This window comes from Somniosus microcephalus, chromosome 27, assembly GCF_052327205.1.
Source record: "Somniosus microcephalus isolate GS21.2 chromosome 27, FLI_Smic_1.0, whole genome shotgun sequence".
In the NCBI taxonomy this organism is placed as follows: domain Eukaryota; kingdom Metazoa; phylum Chordata; class Chondrichthyes; order Squaliformes; family Somniosidae; genus Somniosus; species Somniosus microcephalus.
Window position 1 is genome coordinate 2202270 of NC_141013.1, and position 25732 is coordinate 2228001.

A 25732-nucleotide genomic window follows, 5' to 3' on the forward strand; every position below is an offset into this window, starting at 1 on the left:
GAGGAAGGATGTTCCCGATGGTCAGGGAGTCCAGAACCAGGGGTCACAGTCTAAGGATAAGGGGTAAACCATTTAGGACAGAGATGAGGAGGAATTTCTTCACCCAGAGAGTGGTGAACCTGTGGAATTCTCTACCACAGAAGGCAGTTGAGGCCAATTCATTAAATTTATTCAAGAAGGAGTTAGATATATTTCTTAAGGCTAAAGGGATCAAGGGATATGATGAGAAAGCAGGGACAGGGTACTGGATTTGGATGATCAGCCATGATCTCATTGAATGGCGGAGCAGGCTCGAAGGGCTGAATGGCCTACTCCTGCTCCTATCTTCTATGATGAATTGGAGAGCTCTACCAGAGAGCCGGCACAGGCACGATGGGCCGAATGGCCTATTTCTGTGCTGTATCATTCTATGATTCTAAGGTTTTTCAAGTTGATGTAGAGTATTGGGAATGGGAGGCAATGGAGATCCCCATGGTCCCGGGACTGGGTGATGGGTGTGCGGACCAGTGCAGGATAGAGCAGCAGAGTTCGGGGTGAGTGGGATGTAGGCAGGGCAGAGTTTGGAAAGCTGGTGAGGAGATTGGGAAATGAATGAGGGGAGGCAAAAGCAGGGATGAGTAGATGGGGGAGGCTCGCAAATAGGCAATGCTCCAAATGTCAAAAGTAATCAGTCATGGCGACGGATTTCCTGTAGGACTGTGGCCAGCTGGGACACCGATAGAATAACAGGATTGTGGGGTCAGCCTGGGAAAGGGACAGGAGGAGGGAGCGATTCAGCACCTGAAGCTTACGGCTGTTTGATGGGAGCCAGAACAGGGCGGCTGTAGCCTCGCTACTGTTGAACTGATGAAAAAAACGGTGAGACAGGCAGGTGAGAGAACACAGGGACAGGCGTGGGGTTCATGGAGATGATGGAAAGTAAAGTTATATCCTTGACAGACATATGGAGGCCGATAAATGCTTGTGGATAATGTCACTGACACCAGCCTTATGCCTCTGTGATAGAGCCACGGAAGGCGCCTGAATATCTCCTCGAATGGTTCTTGAGACCAGCCAGTGATGGAGTAGCTGGAGTAACGGCCGGTACTGACCCTCAGTCTGAGCTTCCCCTCTGCGAGGCTCCTTTAACCAGTGCAGAGTTATTCAGGGTGATGCGCACTTCAGCCTGGGCAGGGCAAAGGACCGCGGTCTGGGAGGGAAGGTCTGCAGTCATTGCTGGAACTGCTTTGCCGATTCCTTACTCTGTCATCCCATCCTCAACACCAGCCTGTCCCTCTGGATAGATTACTTGTCTGAGTTTCGGAGCCTGGTGAAGCTTTGTCCGTGTCACGGTTCAGCGATGTATTTCGTCTCGATAATCGAATCAAAGGGTTCAGATCACCTTTATGTGCAGACTAGCGGATACCAGCGGGAAACCACAAGCAGTTTTCTAATTGAGCTGTTCCAATCAGATATATAGAGACAATGAATATTGACGGTGATTCCAAAACAGGAAACTCATTAAAGAAATGAGCAGAAATCATAAAAAGCAAAAGTGAAACTCAAACAGATTTAAATGTAACAGTATCTCTGAGATCTAGAAAGCGCGCAATATTTTGGATATAGGGAACTGTTGCTGATCGTGTTGTGTTTTGTGCGGTTCTGGTGCCAGCGACACTTCACTGGAGGATTTGTGCTGATATTATTTACACGTGATTAAGAGATGCAACAATTTAGTGTCACAATCCTGAACATTAGTCCCAGCAGCGTTGCTGCTAAACGGGATTTAATAAACTATAATCGATTGGTCTGATACAATCGATGAATCGTTATTAATGGGCTGTCTGCTATCTGTGATGTGAGAACTTCTGTTTCTAGAGATTGTGGTGTCAAATTGCCTGAAAGAAGATGTCGAGGTGACAAATGTGCCTGAAAGGCGGGATAATCTCCTTAGGGCTTTGCAGCTTTTCGGCTCCTTGCTCGACACAACCTGGCGGCGTCCTTCACACTTGACCCGGATCACCGTTAGATGGGAGAGAGGCAAAAACCGCCCGACATTCTCCCCCAGTCCCGTCACCAGCCCCACGGATACCTCGGACTAGAAGCAACATCTTGGGAACTCAATAAACACCCGCAGTCTGACTGGAGCAGTGCTCCCGGCTCGGGGATCCGATCCCGAAGGTTGGGAAATTCACAGGCGAGTCTTCCAATATCTTTAAGAGTTTTAATCCAACTCAATAACTTAAACACGTCAATCAGAATATTTTACTCGCTGGCAGGGGTTTAATTTCCTCGATTATTGATAGGGTAAATTATTTCTGTTTCTATAGAAACCGATTCAGGATTTGTTTTATCTGCAGAAGCGGATCGAGATTGTCTAAGTCAGATTGTGCACTGGTTCTTGTCGGCAGTGTTCCTGCAGTAACTCCGAGAGCCGGATCGCGGCTTCAATGCTGGAGTTAGAGGCGGAATGCTGAGTGTTTGGAGCCAGGTTTGGGGGATCAGTTCAGAGGGAGCTCACTGGGCAGATCTGATTAGAGCTTTTCACTTAAAACTACCGCGTTCGCTCAGTGTCCTTAATCTCCTTATAATGAGGACCCGGGTAGATTGCAGACATTTGGAATTAGGTATTAGGGCAGCTTTCACTGGTGCAGGCGACAGGTCGAGTAACCGATCTCACTTTACTCACCATTTGTACATTTCACGGCAATTCCAGCGGCTTTTTTTTTTATCTCTCACGAGTTTCTGTTTTTTGTACACAGATTTAAGAAAGGGAGATTGTCTCAGGGAAATGATCCGCTCACCCAGTAACACATAACCCCCACTGACCGTGAAAACATCTTCTCAATTAATCTCAAGCTAAAATAACAAGAAAACACATTATCCCAAACTGAGAAAGAGGGAGAGAAATCATCGAGAGAAACTTTGATGGGCGAGGTTTCAATTTCTATTCTTGAACAACGATCGACTTCTATTTAAGAGTAACCTCAATCTTTGCAGACAGACATGTATCTCAGGCGGAGGAGAAGGTTGACATGGAATCGGATTCTTTTCCTGATCTCAGGGCTCATCCTTTGCTCCGTCTACCAATTCTCCATCGGAAACTTCCAGCTTTCAGCATCGCGGAGAGCGCAACATTGGGAGGAGAACGGCGGCGGCCAAATTCAGGAGTATCTGTCCATCCAGAGCAGGAGACTTCTAGAGACTAACAGCACCATCTCAGCCCAGACCAGGACCCCCAGGACCCCCAGACCCGGGGTCCCCAAGACCAGGACCCCCAGACCCGGGGTCCCCAAGGCCAGGACCCCCACACCCGGGGCCCGCAAGACCAGGACCCCCAGACCCGGGGTCCCCAAGACCAGGACCCCCACAACCCCATCTAACACAACCAGCACTACCAGGGTAACCAGCACAGAGATAACTAGACCACCAGTGACGGAAAAACCTCGATTAAGAGGATGCGTTCTAGTGGGGAATGAGATCATCCCAGTTCCCACACCTGGCCCTGTCCCGGACACCGCCAGCAGCGAGCCCGACATCAACAGGGAGCCCCCGCTTGGCCATACCAAGGGCGAGTACCCGGCCGATCTGTTCAGTGTGGAGGATCGCAGACATGGCTGGGTGATCCTACATATAGTGGGCATGGTCTACATGTTCATAGCTCTAGCCCTGGTCTGCGATGAATTTTTTGTGCCATCTTTAGGGACGATTATTGACAAATTGAACATTTCCGACGATGTGGCGGGCGCGACATTCATGGCGGCGGGAGGATCTGCTCCTGAACTCTTCACCTCTCTGATCGGAGTCTTCATTGCTCACAGTAACGTGGGCATCGGGACCATCGTGGGCTCGGCAGTGTTCAACATCTTGTTTGTAATCGGAATGTGTGCCATCGTCTCCAGGGAGATCCTGCACCTCACCTGGTGGCCAATCTTCCGAGATGTCTCTTTCTATATTTTGGACCTGATCATGCTGATAGTCTTCTTCCTGGACAATGTGATCGTGTGGTGGGAGAGCGCCTGCCTCTTGTGCGGATACATAAGCTACGTGAGTTTCATGAAATACAATGGAGACATTGAGCGATGGTTCAAGAGGAATATCGTCAACAACAACAATGTGGTCAAAGTAATGTCGATGATCAGCTCGGTCAAGGTGAGTGACTTTGTATTTTCACCTTTCACTGCATTTCTGGTCTGTGTGAGGGAGAGCTTCGGGTCTTCACAGTGTGTGAGGGAGAGCTTCGGGTCATCACAGTGTGTGAGGGAGAGCTTCGGGTCTTCACAGTGTGTGAGGGAGAGCTTCGGGTCTTCACAATGTGTGAGGGAGAGCTTCGGGTCTTCACAGTGTGTGAGGGAGAGCTTCGGGTCTTCACAGTGTGTGAGGGAGAGCTTCGGGTCTTCACAATGTGTGAGGGAGAGCTTCGGGTCTTCACAGTGTGTGAGGGAGAGCTTCGGATCTTCACAGTGTGTGAGGGAGAGCTTCGGGTCTTCACAATGTGTGAGGGAGAGCTTCGGGTCTTCACAGTGTGTGAGGGAGAGCTTCGGGTCATCACAGTGTGTGAGGGAGAGCTTCGGGTCTTCACAGTGTGTGAGGGAGAGCTTCGGGTCTTCACAGTGTGTGAGGGAGAGCTTCGGGTCTTCACAGTGTGTGAGGGAGAGCTTCGGGTCTTCACACTGTGTGAGGGAGAGCTTCGGGTCTTCACAGTGTGTGAGGGAGAGCTTCGGGTCTTCACACTGTGTGAGGGAGAGCTTCGGGTCTTCACAGTGTGTGAGGGAGAGCTTCGGGTCTTCACAGTGTGTGAGGGAGAGCTTCGGGTCTTCACACTGTGTGAGGGAGAGCCTCGGGCCTTCACAGTGTGTGAGGGAGAGCTTCGGGTCTTCACAGTGTGTGAGGGAGAGCTTCGGGTCTTCACACTGTGTGAGGGAGAGCCTCGGGCCTTCACAGTGTGTGAGGGAGAGCTTCGGGTCTTCACAGTGAGATGAAAGTGAGATCTTCACTTGTTGAGTTCCGGTTGCATTTGGAGAATTTCAGTGCAATAAAAGCACATTCCAGCTGATAGTCATCCGGCTTTGTTAGATTGAACTATTAGCGACGTGGCAACTGATAGCAAAATTAATCTGGTCAAAGAATTTAGGCAAAAGATCACCTTGCAATGATGGTGCAACAGAACTAATCTATGTGAGAGAGAGTGTGTGTGTGTGAAAGTGCGTGAGTGTGAATGTGTGTGTGTGTGTGTATTTGGCAGGAACGAAGCTAGCCCACGTTATCTGGGTCAGCCAGAGCCTCATTTTCAGCATCAAAAGTTTATTTGTGGCTAAAAATCATCAGGAATCAGAACCTTGTCCAAATGTCATGTTCCTTATGACCCAATAATATATCACCCCAACCACAGGATGTATTTGCAAATCAGTGTTAGTTTTGGTCCACTGATCCAATCTGATTGGCGGGTGCGTGATGAGAAATCTGTTGATTGGTTCTGTTGCGGTTTAATAAGGTAACAGAATGTTTGGAAGTTACCGACTGAACGGGTCGATGTCCAGATTAACCCGTTACTGGAACTTAGCAACTGAACTGAAGTTTGGCAGCTGACTGCATCACAATAAATCAGCAACTGATCTTACTGAGAATATCTGTGACAGGTTCTGTCCTTTTTACAGTAACAGAGATGAGGAGGAATTTCTTCACCCAGAGAGTGGTGAACCTGTGGAATTTTCTACCACAGAAGGCAGTGGAGGCCAATTCATTAAATATATTCAAGAAGGAGTTGGATATATTTCTTAAAGCTAAAGGGATCAAGGGATATGGGGAGAAGGCAGGGACAGGGTACTGAAATTGGATGATCAGCCATGATCTCATTGAATGGCAGAGCAGGCTCGAGGGGCCGAATGGCCTACTCCTGCTCCTATCTTCTATGTTTCTATGTTTGAAGAAATTCCTCCTCATCTCAGTCCTAAATGGCTTACCCCTTATCTTTAGACTGTGACCCCTGGTTCTGGACTTCCCCGCCATCGGGAACATCCTGCCTGCATCTAGTCTGTCCAGTCCTGTTAGAATGTTATAAGTTTCAATGAGATCCCCTCTCATTCTTCTAAACTCTAGCGAATATAAGCCTAATCGACCCAATCTCTCTTCATACGTCATTCCTGCCATCCCAGGTATCAGTCTGGTGAATCTTCGCTGCACTCCCTCCATGGCAAGAACATCCTTCCTCAGATAAGGCAACCAAAACTGCACACAATACTCAAGGTGTGGTCTCACCAAGGCCCTGTACAACTGCAGCAAGACATCCTTGCTCCTGTACTCAAATCCTCTCGCTACGAAGGCCAACATACCATTTGCCTTCTTAACCGCCTGCTGCACCTGCATGCTTACCTTCAGCGACTGGTTGACAAGGACACCCAGGTCTCATTGCACTTCCCCTTTTCCCAATCTATTGCCGTTCAGATAATAATAAGCTTTCCTGTTTTTGCCACCAAAGTGGATAACCTCGCATTTATCCACATACTGCATCTGCCCAATCGCCCAACCTGTCCAAATCGTACTGGAGTTTCTCTGCATCCTCCTCACAGCACACACGCCCACCCAGCTTTGTGTCATCTGCAAACTTGGAGATATTACATCTAGTTCCCTCATCTAGATCATTAATATATATTGTGAATAGCTGGGGTCCTCTGTGCTGTATAACCCTATGACTCTCTGACTCTATAGTGTGCAATGTAGTGTGCAACGAGTGTGCAGCTAGTGTGCAACGAGTGTTGGTCTCTCAGACCTGAATGGATTGACCCCATATGAAGAAAAATGGTAGCATTGATGAGGAGGGAGAATTTGAAAGGCATTAGGTTTAACTCTGTTTCTCTCTCCACAGATGCTGCCTGGCCTGCTGAGTGTTTCCAGCATTTTCTGTTGTTATTTCAGATTTCCAGCATCTGCAGTATTTTGCTATTGTATTAGGTTTGTGAAAATTGCAATACCATAATGAACTAGTGAAAAATGACAGCGTCAACGGACATTCTATGCTTTGCATGATATCTTACATGAACATGCTTATCTACTCTTAATGAGCATGATAGAGCATTTGATGACAATACAGTAAACACATGGGAAATGTGCTTATGTACTCATTCCCATCTGCTCTCTTAACAGGGCACGAGGAGCCCAATGAAGAAGCAGTCACCCCCAAACAGTCCACCAGAGCCCAACACCAACAAACGACAACCCAACTTGAAGCAGGCATTGGCACAGATAAAGACACGGTGGCAAAGGGTGATACTAATGAGGATGCGGGTGCACAGAGTAAGCCACTGAATGCTGGTGTTTGATCAGGGGCAACATGTACCTGGCGGAGCCCAGTGTACTGTGTGTCCCTGTTCAGCTGCCTGGGGAGGCAAACCTAACTGGCCCTGTTTTCAAGCAGAATGCTGTGGAGGGTTTAGACCTTAATGGTCTTGCTTTCAAATGGAGGCTGAGAAAGAATGGCAATGGTACTGAGGAGTCACTTACCTCCTTGAGCATAATATTGGAAGGTGATCTGGTTGGGTTGGAGGAGTTCAACATCCAGATGTGCACTGGCATCCTCCAAATGTGGGAGGTATTGGAACAACATCTGTCTCATTGCAGTCTGCCATTGATCACGTGGTAACACAAATGGTATCTGCAGCAGAGACCGTGTTTATGTAGTATACAGGCACAGGAGGAATATCTTTCCAGAATGCCTATACTGCTGTTATAGTGGCTTTGGGAGCCAAAGTCCAAGATGCAGTCTTGAGAAACAGTTGCTGGCAATGCCTACTTTTCTCTGCTTACTCAGATTATTGGGCATCGTCATGAGATCCTCCCCCAATACCTTACATGGAGTAACACAGCTGCAATTAGTTGGCAGAAGTGTCAGCATAGTTGCATCCCATGCATTAGTGACATTAAATGCCATCTCTGACGGCACATAGCCCACTTCCGGAGGCCCATCAGGGTTAGGTGCAGATGCAGGTATCTGATCTGCAGTTGGCGAGGCCACCGTCCTCTGTCATTCAGGGGAGCACTTGGTAGTAGAGCAAACTTACACTAATATCACCTCAGAGTTTATTTAGGTGGCTCCATGTTTAAGATGTCCTGCAGACTGCATTGTGCAGAACATGAAGCGTCAGTTGTCTAAAAGCACAACAAATAAATCGGACGCGGTGTGTAGCTGAAACTTAACATGATGGCAATCAGCTGATGGAATGTCCCAAAGACATTAATACAATAGCAAAATACTGCGGATGCTGGCAATCTGAAATAACAACAGAAAATGCTGGAAACACTCAGCAGGTCAGGCAGCATCGAAGAGAGAAATAGTCAATGTTTCGGGTCGAACCCTTCCCAAAACATTGACTCTGTTTCGCTCTCCTCAATGCTGCCTGACCTGCTGTGTTTCCAGCACTTTCTGTTGTTATGTCCCAAAGACATTAATCGGAGAGCTCACTAGGAGGATTCAGCAACGAGCTCCTCTCTGCCCACGTGGGCAAGTCTGTTCCATGCTATTCTACCTCTGCTTCTCTATAGCTTTCAGCTACTCCTCATCTAGATCCACAGAGATACCTCTGCCCATGACTACCTTCTGCAGCTGACGTATAATTTTGCAGCCGTTCCCTGGGATCTGTTGCAATCCCTCTTCACCCAACTAGCTCAAGCAGCTGAAGTGTTGCTTTAGCAGCCCAAACATCTGCTCACTGAGGATCCTAGTTCACCCATGTGCCCCTTTGTACCTCTTCTCTGCAAAGGTGTGGGGCATGTATCACCAGCCATGGTTCAACCATGTAGTCTACATCTCCAAGGAGCCAGACATTCATACTTCCTTTATCTTCAAATTTCTTTCAAAATGCTTGATTCCCCAGAGCTGTGCATTGAGGTGCATTGTTGTATCATGTTGTTAGAATAATAACTCTTCCTATTTAGGTAGGGTTGGTGTTGGGCACGTGTTGCACTGTCAGAGGGGCAGTACTGAGGGAGCACCGCACTGTCGGAGGGGCAGTGCTGAGGGAGCGCTGCACTGCCAGAGGGCAGTACTGAAGGAGTGCCACACTGTCGGAGGGGCAGTACTGAGGGAGCACCGCACTGTCGGAGGGCAGTACTGGGGGAGCGCCGCACTGTCGAAGGGTCAGTACTGAGGGAGCGCCGCACTGTCGGAGGCCAGTACTGAGGGAGTGCTGCACTGTCGGAGGTGCCGTCTTTTGGACAAGACGTTAAACCGAGGGCCTGTCTGCCCTCTCAGGTGGACGTAAAAGATCCCATGACACTATTTCAAAGAAGAGCAGGGGAGTTCTCCCTGGTGTCCTGGAGCCAATATTTATCCCTCAACCAACATCACTAAAACAGATGATCTGGTCATTATCACATTGTTGTTTGTGGGATCTTGCGGTTTGCAAATTGGCTGCCTCGTTTCCCACATTACAACAGTGACTTCAAAAATACTTCATAGGCTGTAAAGTGCTTTGAGACGTCCTGAAGTGGTGAAAGGTGCTATAGAAATGCAAGTTCTTCCTTTCCTTCTTTCTTTTACTGAACGTGACTCTGCATTCGTCCAGTGGAGGTCTCTGCTTGTAGTTTGCGGCTATACCCTGTACATTCGTCCAGTGGAGGTCTCTGCTTGTAATTTGCGGCTATACCCTGTACATTCGTCCAGTGGCGGTCTCTGCTTGTAGTTTGCGGCTATACCCTGTACATTACTTCTAGTAATTGACCCATAAAGTTTTCTTTAAAGGGGCCATTCCAGCATCATTGCAAAGAAGTATCATTAATTTTAATATTGCTATTTCTGTTGAATTTTCAACAGATTTTTTTTAATCTTTGGTGACAGTTGCTTAGGTTGCCTGTGTAGAAACATCATAAATATCTTCCTGAAGATTTCCGCTGGGATGATTTCACTAGATAACCAACCAGAGAGAATCTTCATGAAGGTATTAATGTTACTGCACACAGTGACCAGAGCAATTCCTCCTCCTGTATTTATTAATTCAACAGCCATATACTGCCTTTCCCCCAAAGATGCCATCAGCAGTCTTTGCTTAAACTGAAGAATTTTAGAGGAAATATAATTTAAAGGTGATTATAGTTTTTTTAATGGTCTGAATTATTAAAAGTGGTCCCTGATAATGAGATTTCCTCTCCTTTAAACTGGTTCTGATGTGAGATCCTCCCCCCATTTAAGTTACAGTATCCTCTACATCTTCCTTGTATTTCTATATGTATCGTATACACTACATGAATGTCGTTTACACTTTGTGAAAATTTAGGATACTCGATGTAAAACTGACACGTGCACACTCATTCTGTACCATTTATACAGAAGCAGACATGATGTGTGTGGGAGATACAGACTATGTTTGAGCTCAATAATCAACAGTCAACCCATTGTCAATATTACTTTGCGATAATAGCATACTATCATAAGTTTAATTGCTTCTGTGTAAAATATAGATTTTCCAGAGCATTTGGTTGATTTGTTGAGAACAAATGGCGGAATGACAGATTGTACACAGATTTGACAATTGTTTCTTTGTACCTGCAGTTTGTATAAAGTACAAGCCAAGCCTAATATCTCGGTGTCCATCAGTTTCTTACAACTGTGTTCTGTACGTGTACCAACTGCGGAGTAACTCAGTGTATGGCTGTGTTCCATTTGTAGCTCATTATCCTATTATATAGTCAGATCATCTCCAGCCCCAGTTCCAACACAATGCCATATAAACACACATTTAACGTGGACAAAGTACGGGACCTGTTATATGTGAGCGAGAATTAATGCTGGGACTGGCTCTGGCTTCAGTTGCTAGTAGAGTACCAGACTCACTAACTGCCATCGCCATATTGTGTCCCCCATGGCATTGCCAAGTGCAGTTGGCAAACATCTATTGCCCAACACAGACCCTGCCCCAACCACATCACTGAAAGTGACACTTCCTCCTCATCCCATTTGCTTTTGTCGTTCTCAGTTCCAGCTGTGAATGTGAGTGATTTTTTTTCTTTCAAAACAACAGACTCATTACAACCACCCATTCTACCTCAGTGGAGGGTAAAAGATCAGTTACTATTCCACTGAAAAGCAATTGGTTGTTTCTTGTTTTTCTGAGCAGCCCCATGAGTTTCTTTGCTCTTGAATTGCAGTGAGGCTGGCAGGGTTAGTGCACTGGTACCAATATACCCTCGAGAGAGATCACCTGTGGAGGTCAGGGTAAATTATAGAAATTACAGCACAGAGAGGCCACTCACTCCATCGTGGTGATGCTAGCTCTTCAACTGAAGAGGTCCACTCTAATTGTACTTCCCGCTTTTCCCATATTCTTTTATATTCTTCTTTAACAAATACTCACCCGATTCCTTTCTCAATGATGTTAAAATCTCTGCCTCAATACCCTCTTGTGGTAAATCATTCCATGTTCTAATCCTCTGTGTTTAAACATTTCTTCTAACTTCCCTCTATATGTGTCAGTATAGAATGATTATCTCGAGTCCATAATCGCCTTTGCTGATTTACCAAATGCTGGAACAATCCTTCATGATTTACACTTTCGAAACTGTTCATAATTCCAAACCCCCTGGAGAATTGTGTACAGTTTTGGTCTCCTTACCACAGGAAGGATATACTTGCCATAGAGGGAGTGCAACGAAGGTTCACCAGACTGGTTCCTGGGATGGGGGGCTTGTCGTATGGGGAGAGATTGAGTAGACTAGACCTATATTCTCTAGAGTTTAGAAGAATGAGAGGTGATCTCATTGAAACATACAAAATTCTTACAGGGCTTAACAGGGTAGATGCAGGAAGGCTGTTTCCCCTGGCTGGGGTCACAGTCTCAGAAAAGGGGTCAGAGAAATTTCTTCACTTAGAGGGTGGTGAATCTTTGGAATTCTCTACCCCAGAGGGCTATGGAGGCTCAGTCATTGAGTATATTAAAGACAGGGATTGATAGATTTTTGGATATTAAGGGAATCAAGGAATATGGGGATAGTGCAGGAAAGTGGAGTTGAGGTAGAAGATCAACCATGATCTTATTGAATGGCGGAGCAGGCTCGAGGGGCCGAATGGCCTCCTCCTGTTCCTATTTCTTATGTTCTTAGATGCTTCATTAATATTCTCTGTTTCAGTGAAAAGAGGCCCAAATGTTTGAACCTCTTGCACATTAAATTTAAATTTCTTGTTATCTGGAAAAATGGTCCATAAGTCATTGTGGGTGTATGGGGAGTGGAAATGTGATATTAGTTAATGATAATGATTATTCTACGTGTTGGGGTCAGTAGACTGGAGCAGGAGAGAGATGGAGGTTAGACCGGGAGTGGGAGAGATGGAGGTTAGACCGGGAGTGGGAGAGATGGAGGTTAGAGCGGGAGTGGGAGAGATGGAGGTTAGAGTGGGAGTGGGAGAGATGGAGGTTAGAGCGGGAGTGGGAGAGATGGAGATTAGATCGGGAGTGAGAGAGATGGAAATTAGACCGGGAGTGGGAGAGATGGGGATTAGACCGGGAGTGGGAGAGATGGAGGTTAGACCGGGAGTGGGAGAGATGGAGATTAGATCGGGAGTGAGAGAGATGGAAATTAGACCGGGAGTGGGAGAGATGGGGATTAGACCAGGAGTGGGAGAGATGGAGGTTAGACCGGGAGTGGGAGAGATGGAGGTTAGACCGGGAGTGGGAGAGATGGAGATTAGACCGGGAGTGGGAGAGATGGAGATTAGACCGGGAGTGGGAGAGATGGAGATTAGACCGGGAGTGGGAGAGATGGAGGTTAGACCGGGAGTGGGAGAGATGGAGATTAGACCGGGAGTGGGAGAGATGGAGATTAGACCAGGAGTGGGAGAGATGGAGATTAGACCGGGAGTGGGAGAGATGGAGGTTAGACCGGGAGTGGGAGAGATGGAGGTTAGACCGGGAGTGGGAGAGATGGAGATTAGACCGGGAGTGGGAGAGATGGAGATTAGACCGGAAGTGGGAGAGATAGAGATTAGACCGGGAGTGGGAGAGATGGAGATTAGACCGGGAGTGGGAGAGATGGAGATTAGACCGGGAGTGGGAGAGATGGAGATTAGACCGGGAGTGGGAGAGATGGAGGTTAGACCGGGAGTGGGAGAGATGGAGATTAGACCGGGAGTGGGAGAGATGGAGATTAGACCGGGAGTGGGAGAGATGGAGGTTAGATCGGGAGTGGGAGAGATGGAGATTAGACCGGGAGTGGGAGAGATGGAGGTTAGACTGGGAAAAGAGAAGGGATGTTGGGCATAGATCCTTCATCAAAACTGGACTCTCATTCAGCCAGCACTTCACTCCCCTCTGTTCTGGAGATGTTTGCACCCTCCTTTTTGTCCTTCTCATTGCATTTTACTGTTTGATTGACAGAATCTTATTTTTTTTTATACAGCAGTTTTTCAACCTTTTCCAGGTTTCTAAATAATCTGATCATTCATTGGCTAGTAAATCCTTCGACTGACTTTTTGATAAGTCAACATATTTGACCTTTGACTTTAATCTATTGTTCTTCCTCTCATCCCTTTTTTCTGCCAGTTTCCACTTCTAATGAAGAGCGTAGACCCCCTTTTGTGATGATGCTTTTGTGTATTTCCAGCATTTTCTGTTTTTATCCCCAAGTTGATTGGTAATCTTCATTCTCCAACCAAATCTCGCTGTCAGTGCATCTGATGGACTCCTTCATGGAATCTTGATCTCAGTGTACTTTATAAGACTTTCTTAGCAGCATCTCCACCTCAGTGCAGCCAGCGGGTCAAACGCCACTGGAATCTGTTGGGTTCGGATGACTATTACCTCCTTGAACTTCATGCGCCCAAATCCCCCAGTGATCGTGTAGTCTTGTAACGCAGTCTTGGTTGTAGGTGGTTTCTTTGGGAAGAATTACTTAAAATACAATGAAGTCTTTCTTTAAGGCGGCTCCTTTGGCGAGTGTAGATCACGTGAGCTTCAACAGAGGCAATGACCCAGGTTGCGTGCAACATGCTGGCTCTCTTTCCCCTGCATTACCTCCAGCATGAGCTTGTCTTACAGGGACTTCATAATTCTTGCTGACTCTAATCCTGTTTTACCTTGACCTGTTTTAAACCAATTGCCACGGAGCTTCCTAAACCATTAAGGTTGTGGAGTGGAAGCGAGAGAGTCTGGAACATGTTTTGCTGATGCACACGGTTGATGCTGTACGGAATATTAAATGTTACATCCACCAAACCAACTGCGTACTTTCTGTACAGCGTATCGCCCCCTCCCACTTTAGAAATACAACTCCACAATATATCTTGCCTATTGGGAGACCCTCGTTTTGGTGCCGTATTAGCCGGGATACATGGAATTGTGTCTCCACCCCAATGTTGTGGGTTCCAGGTCAGTCCTCGCTCCCTTCAACAGCTCCCCTGATTTTAAAGGGACTGTCTAGGAGGCTGATCTAGAGGTCCCAACCTTGAAAAAAAAATCACAACTGGTTGAGTATGGAACAGTAACGAGAATAACATGGAATCGGAGGCACAAGCCCTTCAGGGCAAGACTGCACCCGCCGAAATCCAGGGGCCAGTGGCGCATGAATTCTTAGACCAAAGGTTGGGGGATATTCAAGAGTTCCTCTTTGGACTGAATGTGGTGTTGGACTTGAGAATGTATGCAATGCAGGTCACGATTGTGGCTGCTGTGACATCTTCAATGACCCATGTAGGGAACACATGGGGGAAAGGCAATTCTTGTCTTGTGAGTGGCCCGTTTACACCTAAAAACGGGGAGGTAGCGAGACAAAAATCACGTGGAGCACAGAACCGCCAACTTGCCAATGGTTGTCACAGTTGATCCCAGTAACCCCAGGTGATGTGATGTGATCCTATTGGGCAGAAGTCAACGGTAGAATTTTTTTTACCACCTCCCCCCCCGTGGTATTAGTGATAGATTCACGATTGTGAGAAAGGGAAATCAGATCGGAGACATTAAAATTTAACGGAAACCTAACTCCACAAATAAACAGCATCATTAACCTCCTGGAGAATCTGATATAATCCAACAACCCCGCCCTCAAAACACGGAGTCCAGGCGCTGAGAGTCATAGAAACATAGAAGATAGGAGCAGGAGTAGGCCATTCGGCCCCTCGAGCCTGCTCCACCATTCAATGCGATCATGGCTGATCATCCAAATTCAGTACCCTGTCCCTGCCTTCTCCCCATATCCCTTGATCCCTTTAGCCTTAAGAAATATATCCAACTCTTTCTTGAATATACTTAATGAACTGGCCTCAACTGCCTTCTGTGGCAGAGAATTCCACAAGTTCACCACTCTCTGGGTGAAGAAATTCCTCCTCATCTCTGTCCTAAATGGCTTACCCCTTATCCTTAGCCTGTGCCCCCTGGTTCTGGACTCCCTGACCATCGGGAACATCCTTCCTGCATCTAGTCTGTCCAGTCCTGTCAGAATTTTATAAGTTTCAAGGAGATCCCCTCTCATTCTTCTAAACTCCAGCGAGTATAAGCCCAATCGGCCCGAGTCAGCACCATGGACCTGACCATCGGCACAGCTTATAGATGACTGATTGGAGCTTCTTGTTACATGGAGAGATTTATAACCCGGGTAAATATAGGGTTTTATTTTTCGACACATATTTTCTGAGCTCCACTGCGCCCATTACCCGGCACACTTCAGCTATCTGAGCTTTGCTGTTACTAAAATTACACTCAGTGGGGCCTCGCTGTGGGGGTGTAAATGTAGCTGTAAATTTGTGCTCCAGAGACTCGGCTTCTCTCCCCCCACGCCCCCCTCTCTTACCCTCCCCCCACCCTCCCTCTCTTACCCTCCCTTCCATTCTCCTCCACCCCTCCTGAAATCAATCCATGATTGCTCTGATTATATCTATTGTGCACACAAATCACACTTGGGTCTACTTTGGGTAGGAGTCACTAATGAGCGCGGATTCCTGTTAAACCCATTGTACAGTGTGCTGATAAACACACTGTACAGAGAAGCTGTAAAGTCATCATCCATTCCCTGTATAGAATGGCTGAGATTTATTGCTTTAGAGCTGGTGTCTCAGTCTGACTGACAACAGCACCTCCCTTAACATTATAAAAGGTATCTATAAGCAAATGTACAAAGAAAGCATACTCCCTTCAGTATGAAGTCCCATGAATTTAGCGTTATAATCGATTTGGAGGATAGTGAGTTATCAGAAGAGACTGGAAAAGGTTGGGCTTTCAGCCTTGAATGAAGAGATTGTCAGTGTTAAGATCTTTAACTTTCCCTTGTTTGTGAAGATTTGGAAAGTGATATTGCGGGAGAAATTCTACAACATTGAAGAGGTGATCTGATCTCTCACAAGGAGGCGAACAGCCATTTTTCATTCAATGTATTCTTCAGTCCATTGCTGTGAAATATCTCAATTTAGAATAATTTCCAATTTCTCTTTACTTACATGAAGAAGAGCAGTGATTCTGAGCCCAGTGAAGAAGAAAAGGACAACAACAGGCTTAAGGTAAAAGTCAAAACACCAAAGACTCAGATGGTTTATAGATCCCCCACCATCAACATCCTGGGGGGTCACCATTGACCAGAAACTTAACTGGACCAGCCACATAAATACTGTGGCAACAAGAGCAGGGCAGAGGCTGGGTATTCTGCGGCGAGTGTCTCACCTCCTGACTCCCCAAAGCCTTTCCACCATCTACAAGGCACAAGTCAGGAGTGTGATGGAATACTCTCCACTTGCCTGGATGACTGCAGCTCCAACAACACTCAAGAAGCTTGATACCATCCAGGACAAAGCAGCCCACTTGATTGGCACCCCATCCACCACCTTAAACATTCACTCCCTCCACCACTGGCGTACCGTGGCTGCAGTGTGTACCATCCACAAGATGCACTGCAGCAACTTGCCACGGCTTCTTCAGCAGCACCTCCCAAACCCGCTACCTCTTCCACCTAGAAGGACAAGGGCAGTAGGCGCATGGGAACACCACCACCTCAAAGTTCCCCTCCAAGTCACACACCAATCTGGCTTGGAAATATATCACCGATCCTTCATCGTCACTGGGTCAAAATCCTGGAACCCCCTACCTAACAGCACTGTGGGAGTACCATCACCACACGGACTGCAGCGATTCAAGGCGGTGGCTCACCACCACCTTCTCAAGGGCAATTAGGGATGGGCAATAAATGCTGGCCTTGCCAGCGAAGCCCACATCCCATAAATTAATTTAAAAAAAGATAGATTAATAGTGGTAACCTGGGAATGGGTCACGGAGGGAGAGGTTTCAATTTAATCAATGGGCTAATCGATGGTTCAGCAGGTTTACATAGAGATTGTGGGTATCTAGGAGTGAGTTATATACAATCTAACCAGCAACAAGATTGCCAATCTATATTGAGAAAAAGGAACTAAGTTGTCAGTTCTAATCAACCTCATCACTGTTCCACCACTAACCTAACAGAGGTTCCTTAACAGTGTAATGTGGTGGCACAGAGTGTTGGAACCTCAATGTTCTTAGCCAAAGTCTAGGAGGACATGGCATCACACTCTCCATTCCCCACCAGTCTTCCAGTCTCAGCTGTTCCATTATGTGGAGGAGTCATATGGAGGCCAAAGGGAAGTAGAGAGAATGAAAGGTAGGATTGCCCCAGACAGTCTCCTACATTTCTTAGTGACTGGTTGCAGAATGAGTCTGAGGTAGGTGTAGGCATGCTCATGATGTCACTTATGGACTCCCTGTTTATAACAACTTGCATTTATATAGCGCCTTTAATGTAGTAAAACCTCCCAGGGTGCTTCACAGGAGCGATTATCAAACAACATTTGACACCGAACCACATAAGGAGCTATTAGGACAGGTGACCAAAAGTTTGGTCAAAGAGGTCGGTTTTAAGGAGCCTCTTAAAGGAGGAAAGAGATGTAGCGAGGTGGACAGGTTTAGGAAGGGAATTCCAGAACATAGGACCTTGGCAGCTGACGGGCACGGCCACCAATGGCGGAGCGATGAAAATCGGGAATGCGCAAGAAGCCAGAATTAGAGGAGCGCAGAGATTTATTTAGGAGAATTATTCAGCAATTGTATTGAGTTCCTATTTGTTCAACATTTTATCTGTATTTGAACCAATTACTTTTGCACAGCCTTGTGCAACTTCTGGTGTAAATGGCATGCAATATGTTTGTGTATTTTCTTGTTTAATGTTTAGCCCAAAGCGGTTCTAACACGAGGAAGCAGCACGCCTTCATTACACAACAGCATGCTGCGGAACACCATCTTCCAGCTCATGATCAATACACTGGACCCCTTGACTGAAGGTAAGTGACTGAAACTCGTGTCTGACACACCGTGAGAGCTGGTTATTCAGCAACTGGGGACCTCACCAAATTGGTTAATTCGTGGTCAGCAGACCATGTCAGACGCCCTTAAAAAGGCATTGCCGTTACTGAAAGTGGACTATTTATTTTTGTGCATTTGCTGAACTCTGGGTTGCAATGATCACAGTTTATGGTGATTTGGCTCCTTGTCAAAAATTAAGGCAAGAAGAAATAATATTTTGCCTCTGCAGCAAAATTAGTTCAATTTTAACTCAAATGGATCCACTGTTCATGACAGTGAAACTCAATGAGGAATTTCTTCACCCAGAGAGTGGTGAACCTGTGGAATTCTCTACCACAGAAGGCAGTGGAGGTCAATTCATTAAATATATTCAAGAAGGAGTTAGATATATTTCTTAAGGCTAAAGGGATATGGGGAGAAGGCAGGGACAGGGTACTGAGTTTGGATGATCAGCCATGATCTCATTGAATGGCGGAGCAGGCTCGAGGGGCCGAATGGACTACTCCTGCTCCTATCTTCTATGTCTATAACAGTGTGTCCCGCAGTCAGATTGTGACCTTCTGTCCTTTTAAGGGTATCACACTGCACTGGATGGAGGGTCTACTTTCTCAACTATAAATGAAGCTCTGATAGGAACCAGTTTGGTGGGAGATAAACCTGCCGATTGCTCCCTTTGTTTGACAACCTTCTCATACAGCCAATATCTAATTGTACAGGTAAAGTTCCACTTTGGAAATTGGAGTGACAGTATTCAATGATTTGCTAATTTATCCAGATTAAGTTGAGACTTTAAATGCACTGTGTTGGTTGAAAGAACGGAGATCGGCATCACTTTCATTGCTGGATGCTAACCTGGAGCAGGGTTTAATTCCACAGCCCAGAACCAACCTGAGTGCTGAGCAAGTATAATCATTTGTTACTATTTATCAGGGTCCAAGATCAGCTGAGGCCCAATGGGTCATTAATAAATGGCAATAATTTTAAAAATCTTCCTCATTTGCTGCACTCTAGATCTTCCCCATTCCCAACTCTCAGTCCAGAGAACAGACCTGGAGCTTGGTCCCAGGACTCTGTTAGTGTCTCTCTTGATCCAGCTAATTACATGGCAGCAACCTAATGGTTGACTCGCCCTCAATCTGTCCCTGCCCTCTAATCATCACCACATCATCAAACAACCTTAAAAAACAGCTTCAAATTAATAAATTGTTGACCCTTTATCTCATTCATGTGTCAGTCTCCTTTCTTACTGTCAAATTGCCTCTGGCTCCTAATCCCTCTGAAGGATTACCAACTCTGCCTTTCAAAAATAGATAAGCAGAGATTGGAGGCTAAGCAGATAATGGTGTGAGAGTCACAGCTGCTGACACGGTCCTCCTAACCAGACAGCTCCTTCCCACACCATTGTTACAAAGCACACCTCACTAGATCACACCCACAGAAAATCTCTGACAGATTCAGTTATTACGAAGCCGTCGGGATGAGAACCATTCCCGCCCAGTTTTAAAAACTTGCACTCAGCCCATGAGGAATCTTTTCAACAGTCTTAGTGAAGATCTCTGTCTCTCTGAGTGGGATAAATTCTTAGAGGCAGGATCGCCAACTCTGGTTGGACGCATTCCTGGAGGTTCCATCACATGACCTCCTGCCTCCAATCGCTCCGCCCCCAAACTATCGCCATTGGTCGCCCGACACGTCCACTCTCGCGGCGCCCGCCTTCCCTCGGCCAATTGGAAAGCGAGCGGACTCCGCATTATCCGATTGGATTTGTGCTGTCAGTCAAACAGACTTTTCCCATCTCCAATATTTTTATGACTAACAGAGTTTTTAAAGAAAATGTTCATAAACACACCATTTTTAAAGTCCCTATGATTTTTCTCCCGGGATTTTGCTGGTAGCAGAGTCCTGGAGATTAACCTCTAATTCCTGGAGACTCCAGGACGATCCTGGAGGATTGGCAACCCCTACAGAGAGATGATGTCAGCAAGGAGATCACAGCACCAAAATACAAAACATCTCCGCAATGACTCAATCAGTAAGCTCTCCGTCCGGTTTGGAACTGGGGTATACTGATCGGGAAGGGCCCAAGATGCCTGCTGTGTGCTGCGTTAAGCAGAGTTCAGCTGGGATATCAGAGTGAGCTCCTGGGACTGGGCCGGGAGAGGGGGATTCAGTCAGTGTCCATTACTCATTGCCATCTAATGACTCCTGCTGGTGAGCCTGGGTATGGAGTTTGGGTGAGGATAGAGTTAGGCCCAGTTCTGATGCCCCGTCCCCATAAACAACCCTCTTAGGTCACAGGTAAAGAAAGACTTGCATTTCTATAACGCCTTTCACGACCTCAGGACGTCCCAAAGCGCCTTACAGCCAATTAAGTACTTTTGAAGTGTAGTGACTGTTGTAAATTAGGAAATGCGGCAGCCAATTTGCGCACAGCAAGCTCCCACCACCAGCAATGTGATAATGATCAGATAATCTGTTTTAGTGATGTTGGTTGAGGGATAAATATTGACCAGGATACCGGGGTGAACTCCCCTTTTCTTCAAATAGTGCCATGGGATCTTTTATGTCTCCAGAGGGCAGACGGGGCCTCGGTTTAACGTCTCATCCAAAAGACAGCACCTCTGACAGTGCGGCGCTCCCTCAGTACTGCCCTGGAGCGTCAGCCTAGATTGTCTGCTCAAATCGCTGGAGTGGGGCTTGAACCCAGAACCAACTAACTCAGAGGCAAGAGTGCTATCCATTGAGCCAAGGATAACACTTGGAAATTGGTCCCAGACAGTGTCCAACTGGTTGAACGGTCCACCAGCACAAGTCAGGAGAGGGAGTGGGAAGGAAATAAAAATCAAGACACTGGTGCAACATTGAGACTCATTCTCCTGCTTTTCTCAATTTTTTTTTTGACCGGAGATGAAGGTTAAACATCTGAAGCGAAGAGATGGCAAAACACCTCGAGCATGGCCAACATTGCCAGGATCTCTCAGCCTCACATGTACAAACTAACTAAAGGAACGTTCTTGGTTGCTTTGCCAAACATAAGTAAATAGGACTTGGGAGAAACACACAAGTGCCCTGTCGGTTTAGCTCTCTGGTTAGTAGTCAAGAATTTCTTTTCAAAGCACATGGTTAGTGTAGTGTGTGTACCTTTAAGAGGAACTATGTTTTTGAAGCCCCTGTATACTGTAGTACCAGTAGTGACCACTCGGGTATATAAGCCTGTATAGCGTCTTGTGTAGTTAGTTCACCTCCAGACTTTGTTCAGTAAACACTTGTTAAATCAACTCCTGCATTCCGTGTCTCCATTAACACACGGATCCAACAGTGGCGACGAGTTAGAAACTAACTTACCTGCAATTCGGCAGCACCTCAAGGAGATCGATTCCTCAGACGAAGGTCGAAGGCAGAAGCAAGAAAAAAAAAAAAACTGTGGTTTCACCAGCTAAACGGGCTGGTGGCAGGTAGTGCACTGATCCTTCCAGGGCTGCGGTGGGCTAGAGCTCGATCGGGTGGCTCTGCAATGGGGCCGGGCAGCGAGTCGGCAAGCAGAAGCAAAGAGAGAGAGAGGGTGGAGCACTCAGGGCACGGCCAGTGCTGCAAAGCAGGTCGGCGTTCAGACCAAGCAGAGGGAGGGGAAAGTCCCAGAGGGTCCGCTCCACGACAGGAACGGTTCTCCAAGTAACGGAGAAACTATTGAAGCGATATATAAAAAAAAATAGAAATACCGCGAAAAGCTGCAGGTCGCAACGGGAACCGCGGAGAAGAGCGTTGGCAGCAGCGGCAGGAAAGCGCGGGAGGCGCCATCTTAACTCGGCAGGGAAGAAAGAAAAGCGCGGGAGGCGCCATTTTGATCCATCGGGGATGGAGGAAAAGCGCGGGAAGCGCCATTTTAGATTTTCAAGATGCCGAAGACTGGCAATATTACTGCTTTCGATAGTGATATAGAAGATTGGACCACATATGTGGAAAGAGTGGAGGTATATTGCAAGGCGAATGAAGTAGCGGATGATAAAAAGGCATCGGTACTTCTAAATCTGATGGGCGCAAGGACATACGGGCTGTTACGAAACTTGATCACTCCAGCCAAACCAATGGACAAGAATTTTAAGGAGATTGTTGATACCTTACAGGAGCACTTAAACCCAACACTGCTGCTGATAGCGGAACGATTCAAATTCTTCAGGAGGAATCAGCACAAGAATGAAAGTAACGCTGATTACCTCACCGAATTACGAAAGCTGTCAAAGCACTGCCAATTTGGGGGAGGACTGGCAGATTCTCTAAGAGACAAATTCGTCTGCGGTCTCCTAAGCGAAGGAACACAGAAAAGACTACTTTCTGAGAAAGATTTGACACTGGACAAGGCTTTCAGTGTGGCTGTATCATACGAAGCAGCAGCAAGAGGAGCTGCAGAGATACAGCAAAAGCCACAGGACTTCGCCACCCATGAAATGACACGGGGTTTCGAGAGATGTTATCGCTGTGGCAGATCCACCCATGACCAGAAGGACTGCTGGTTCAAGGACAAAGCATGCAGGCAATGTGGAAAGATGGGACACATTGCACGTGTATGCAGATCTGGAAAGAAATCCGCTGACAGTAAAAAGGTCAATAAGGAAAAGTACAGAAAGGTACAAATGATGACGGACAGTAGCTCCGAAGACCAGAAGAGCGATAGCGACTCCGGAAACAAGAGACTAAGCTGTCTCAAATTATATAATGTAATTGCCAAAGAAGATTACCAGACCATTTGGGTTACCCTCACGATAGCGGGGTCCCCAGTCAAAATGGAGCTAGATACAGGATCAGCTCTGACCGTCATGAATCGATGGGATTACGAGCGGCTATTTCCGCATATGCCTTTGAAAGACACATCCATTATCTTGAAGACATATACGGGGCAGAAAGTATACCCCAGAGGGAAAATAAGGGTGCCTGTTGTATACAACGGCAAGGAAATACAGAAGTTGTATTTATACGTTCTGCAAGATGGTGGTCCACCGTTGTTGGGACGTGAATGGATTAGAAAGATATGTTTAGACTGGCACTCCATTCAGGCGCTGACGGTGACCAGTAAGAAAAAAAACGATGATGACGTCATACCTGGACGATTAAAAGAAATCTTGGCTAACGCCAAAGAAGTGTTTCAACAGGAACTAGGAACCCTGAAAGGCGTCACCGCCTCAATAAAAGTGGAAGATGCGGCAATTCCCAAGTTTTTTAAGGCAAGGCCGGTGCCATACGCAATTCGTCCAGCCGTCGAGGCAGAGCTGGAGAATTTGGAAAAAGCAGGCGTGTTATCCAAGGTAGATTGGAGCGAGTGGGCAACACCCATCGTCCCGGTCATGAAGAAAACGTTGAATAATGATAAATCTGAAGAACAGAGAAAAGTTCGCATCTGTGGGGACTTCAAGGTGACTGTAAACCCGGTTCTTCACACGGTACAGTATCCTCTTCCGAGGATAGAAGGTATTTTCGCCTCACTATCCAGAGGGAAACGTTTCACCAAAATTGACTTAGCACAGGCATATCTACAGATGGAGGTTGAGGAGGTCTCTAAAAAGTATCTCACGATAAACACACACAAAGGCCTGTACCAGTACAATCAACTGGTTTTCGGAATGGCATCAGCTCCGGCTATCTGGCAAAGAGCTATGGAGCAAGTCCTGCAAGGGATTCCGGGGACTCACTGCTACCTAGACGACATCCTTGTAACAGGAGAAAACGACAACGAGCACCTTGCCAACTTGGAGCAGGTGCTCACGAGGCTGAGCGAACGGGGCCTACGAGCAAATCGCCCCAAGTGCGAATTTTTCCAGAAACAAATATCATATTGTGGCCATGTCATTAACGAAGAAGGGTTGCATAAGTCACCTGAAAAAATTGAAGCGGTCGTAAAGGCCCCAGCGCCTGAAAATGTCTCACAATTAAGGTCATTCCTGGGATTAGTAAATTACTATCATAAATTTTTACCAAACTTGTCGACGGTTCTGCACCCGCTTAACGCACTGCTACAAACGGGAGTAGTTTGGAAATGGAGCGAAGACTGTAAACGTGCCTTCCATAAATGCAAAAGCTTGATCACATCCAGGGAAGTGTTGGCTCATTACAACCCATCACTGCCAATCAGACTGGCATGCGATGCATCCCCTTACGGCGTGGGAGCGGTACTATCGCATAGATTCCCTGATGGCTCGGAGCGGCCAATAGCTTTTGCGTCACGCTCATTGAACTCAGCTGAGCGTAACTATGCCCAGATCGACAGGGAGGCACTCAGCCTGGTGTGGGGGGTGAAGAAATTCAACCATTACCTACACGGACAAAAATTTACCTTGTTGACTGACCATCAACCCCTCGTCTCCATATTCAACCCTAAAAAGGGCGTTCCCATTATGACAGCGCAAAGGCTACCGAGGTGGTCCCTTTTCCTAGGGGCACACCAATATGACATAGAATACAAAGGAACAAAACAGCATGGGAATGCCGACGGGTTATCGCGCCTACCGTTGCCAATGGTGGAAGAGGCGCCAACAGTGGACCCAGTGGAGATGTTCCACTCGACCATAGTGGAATGTCTACTGGTGACAAATTCTACCATTGAAAAGGAAACGCGAAATGACCCGACTCTCTCACGAGTCTACGATTTAACAGTGAAGGGATGGCCAGCACATGGCGAACCACTGTTGCCAGCATTCTCGCAAAGAAGAGAACAGCTGTCAGTGTGCCGAGGAACCTTGGTGTGTGGATCCAGAGTGGTGATTCCACCCAAACTCAAGGATAGAGTGCTAAAGGAGCTTCACGAGGGGCATCTGGGTGGAGTGAAAATGAAGAACTTAGCCAGAGCGTTTGTGTGGTGGCCAGGTATCGATGGAGACATCGAAGAAATGACCAAGAGCTGTCTAGGATGCCAGAAGGTCCAAAACGCCCCACCACAAGCCCCTCTACATCCATGGGAGCGGCCCTCATCTCCATGGCAAAGGGTACATATCGACTTTGCTGGTCCATTTATGGACTCAATGTTCTTAATCGCGGTGGATGCACACTCCAAGTGGCCGGAAGTAATAAAGATGTCCTCCACCACCACGGAAAAAACCATCACAGTATTAAGGACCATATTCGCCAGGAATGGGCTGCCTGAACAGATCTGTTCTGATAATGGACCGCAATTTGTATCCGAAGAATTCAGGAAGTTCTTAAAAAACAATGGGGTTAAGCACTACACGTCCGCCCCATACCATCCCGCCACCAATGGATTGGCTGAAAGGTTTGTCCAGACCTTCCAGAAGGCCATAAAGGCCATGGGCAATGAAGACATAAATCTACAACATAAGGTAGATAACTTCTTGTTTGCGTACAGGAATGCAACACATGTGGTTACAAACCAAATCCCCGCCATGATGTTTTTCAATAGAAGCCTAAGATGCCGGCTGGATTTGGTCAAGCCAAACGTCAGAAGGAAC

The 25732-nt window shown here is 46.8% G+C and overlaps 1 protein-coding gene across 4 annotated transcripts in view; it reads left to right on the forward strand.

Moving 5' to 3' along the window:
* The first annotated feature begins 1274 nt into the window (after positions 1–1274).
* The window catches only part of slc24a1 (solute carrier family 24 member 1), a 67151-nt gene continuing 42693 nt past the window's right edge, over positions 1275–25732 (forward strand). Inside the window, exons 1-4 of one of the 4 annotated variants that reach the window (XM_085968341.1) lie at positions 1275–2176; positions 2742–4131; positions 16397–16450; positions 18148–18256. In XM_085968341.1, the coding sequence (XP_085824467.1) occupies positions 2986–4131; positions 16397–16450; positions 18148–18256 (1309 nt within the window). In that variant the 5' untranslated portion in view covers positions 1275–2176; positions 2742–2985. The other 3 variants (XM_085968342.1, XM_085968340.1, XM_085968343.1) reach the window with 3 other exon arrangements.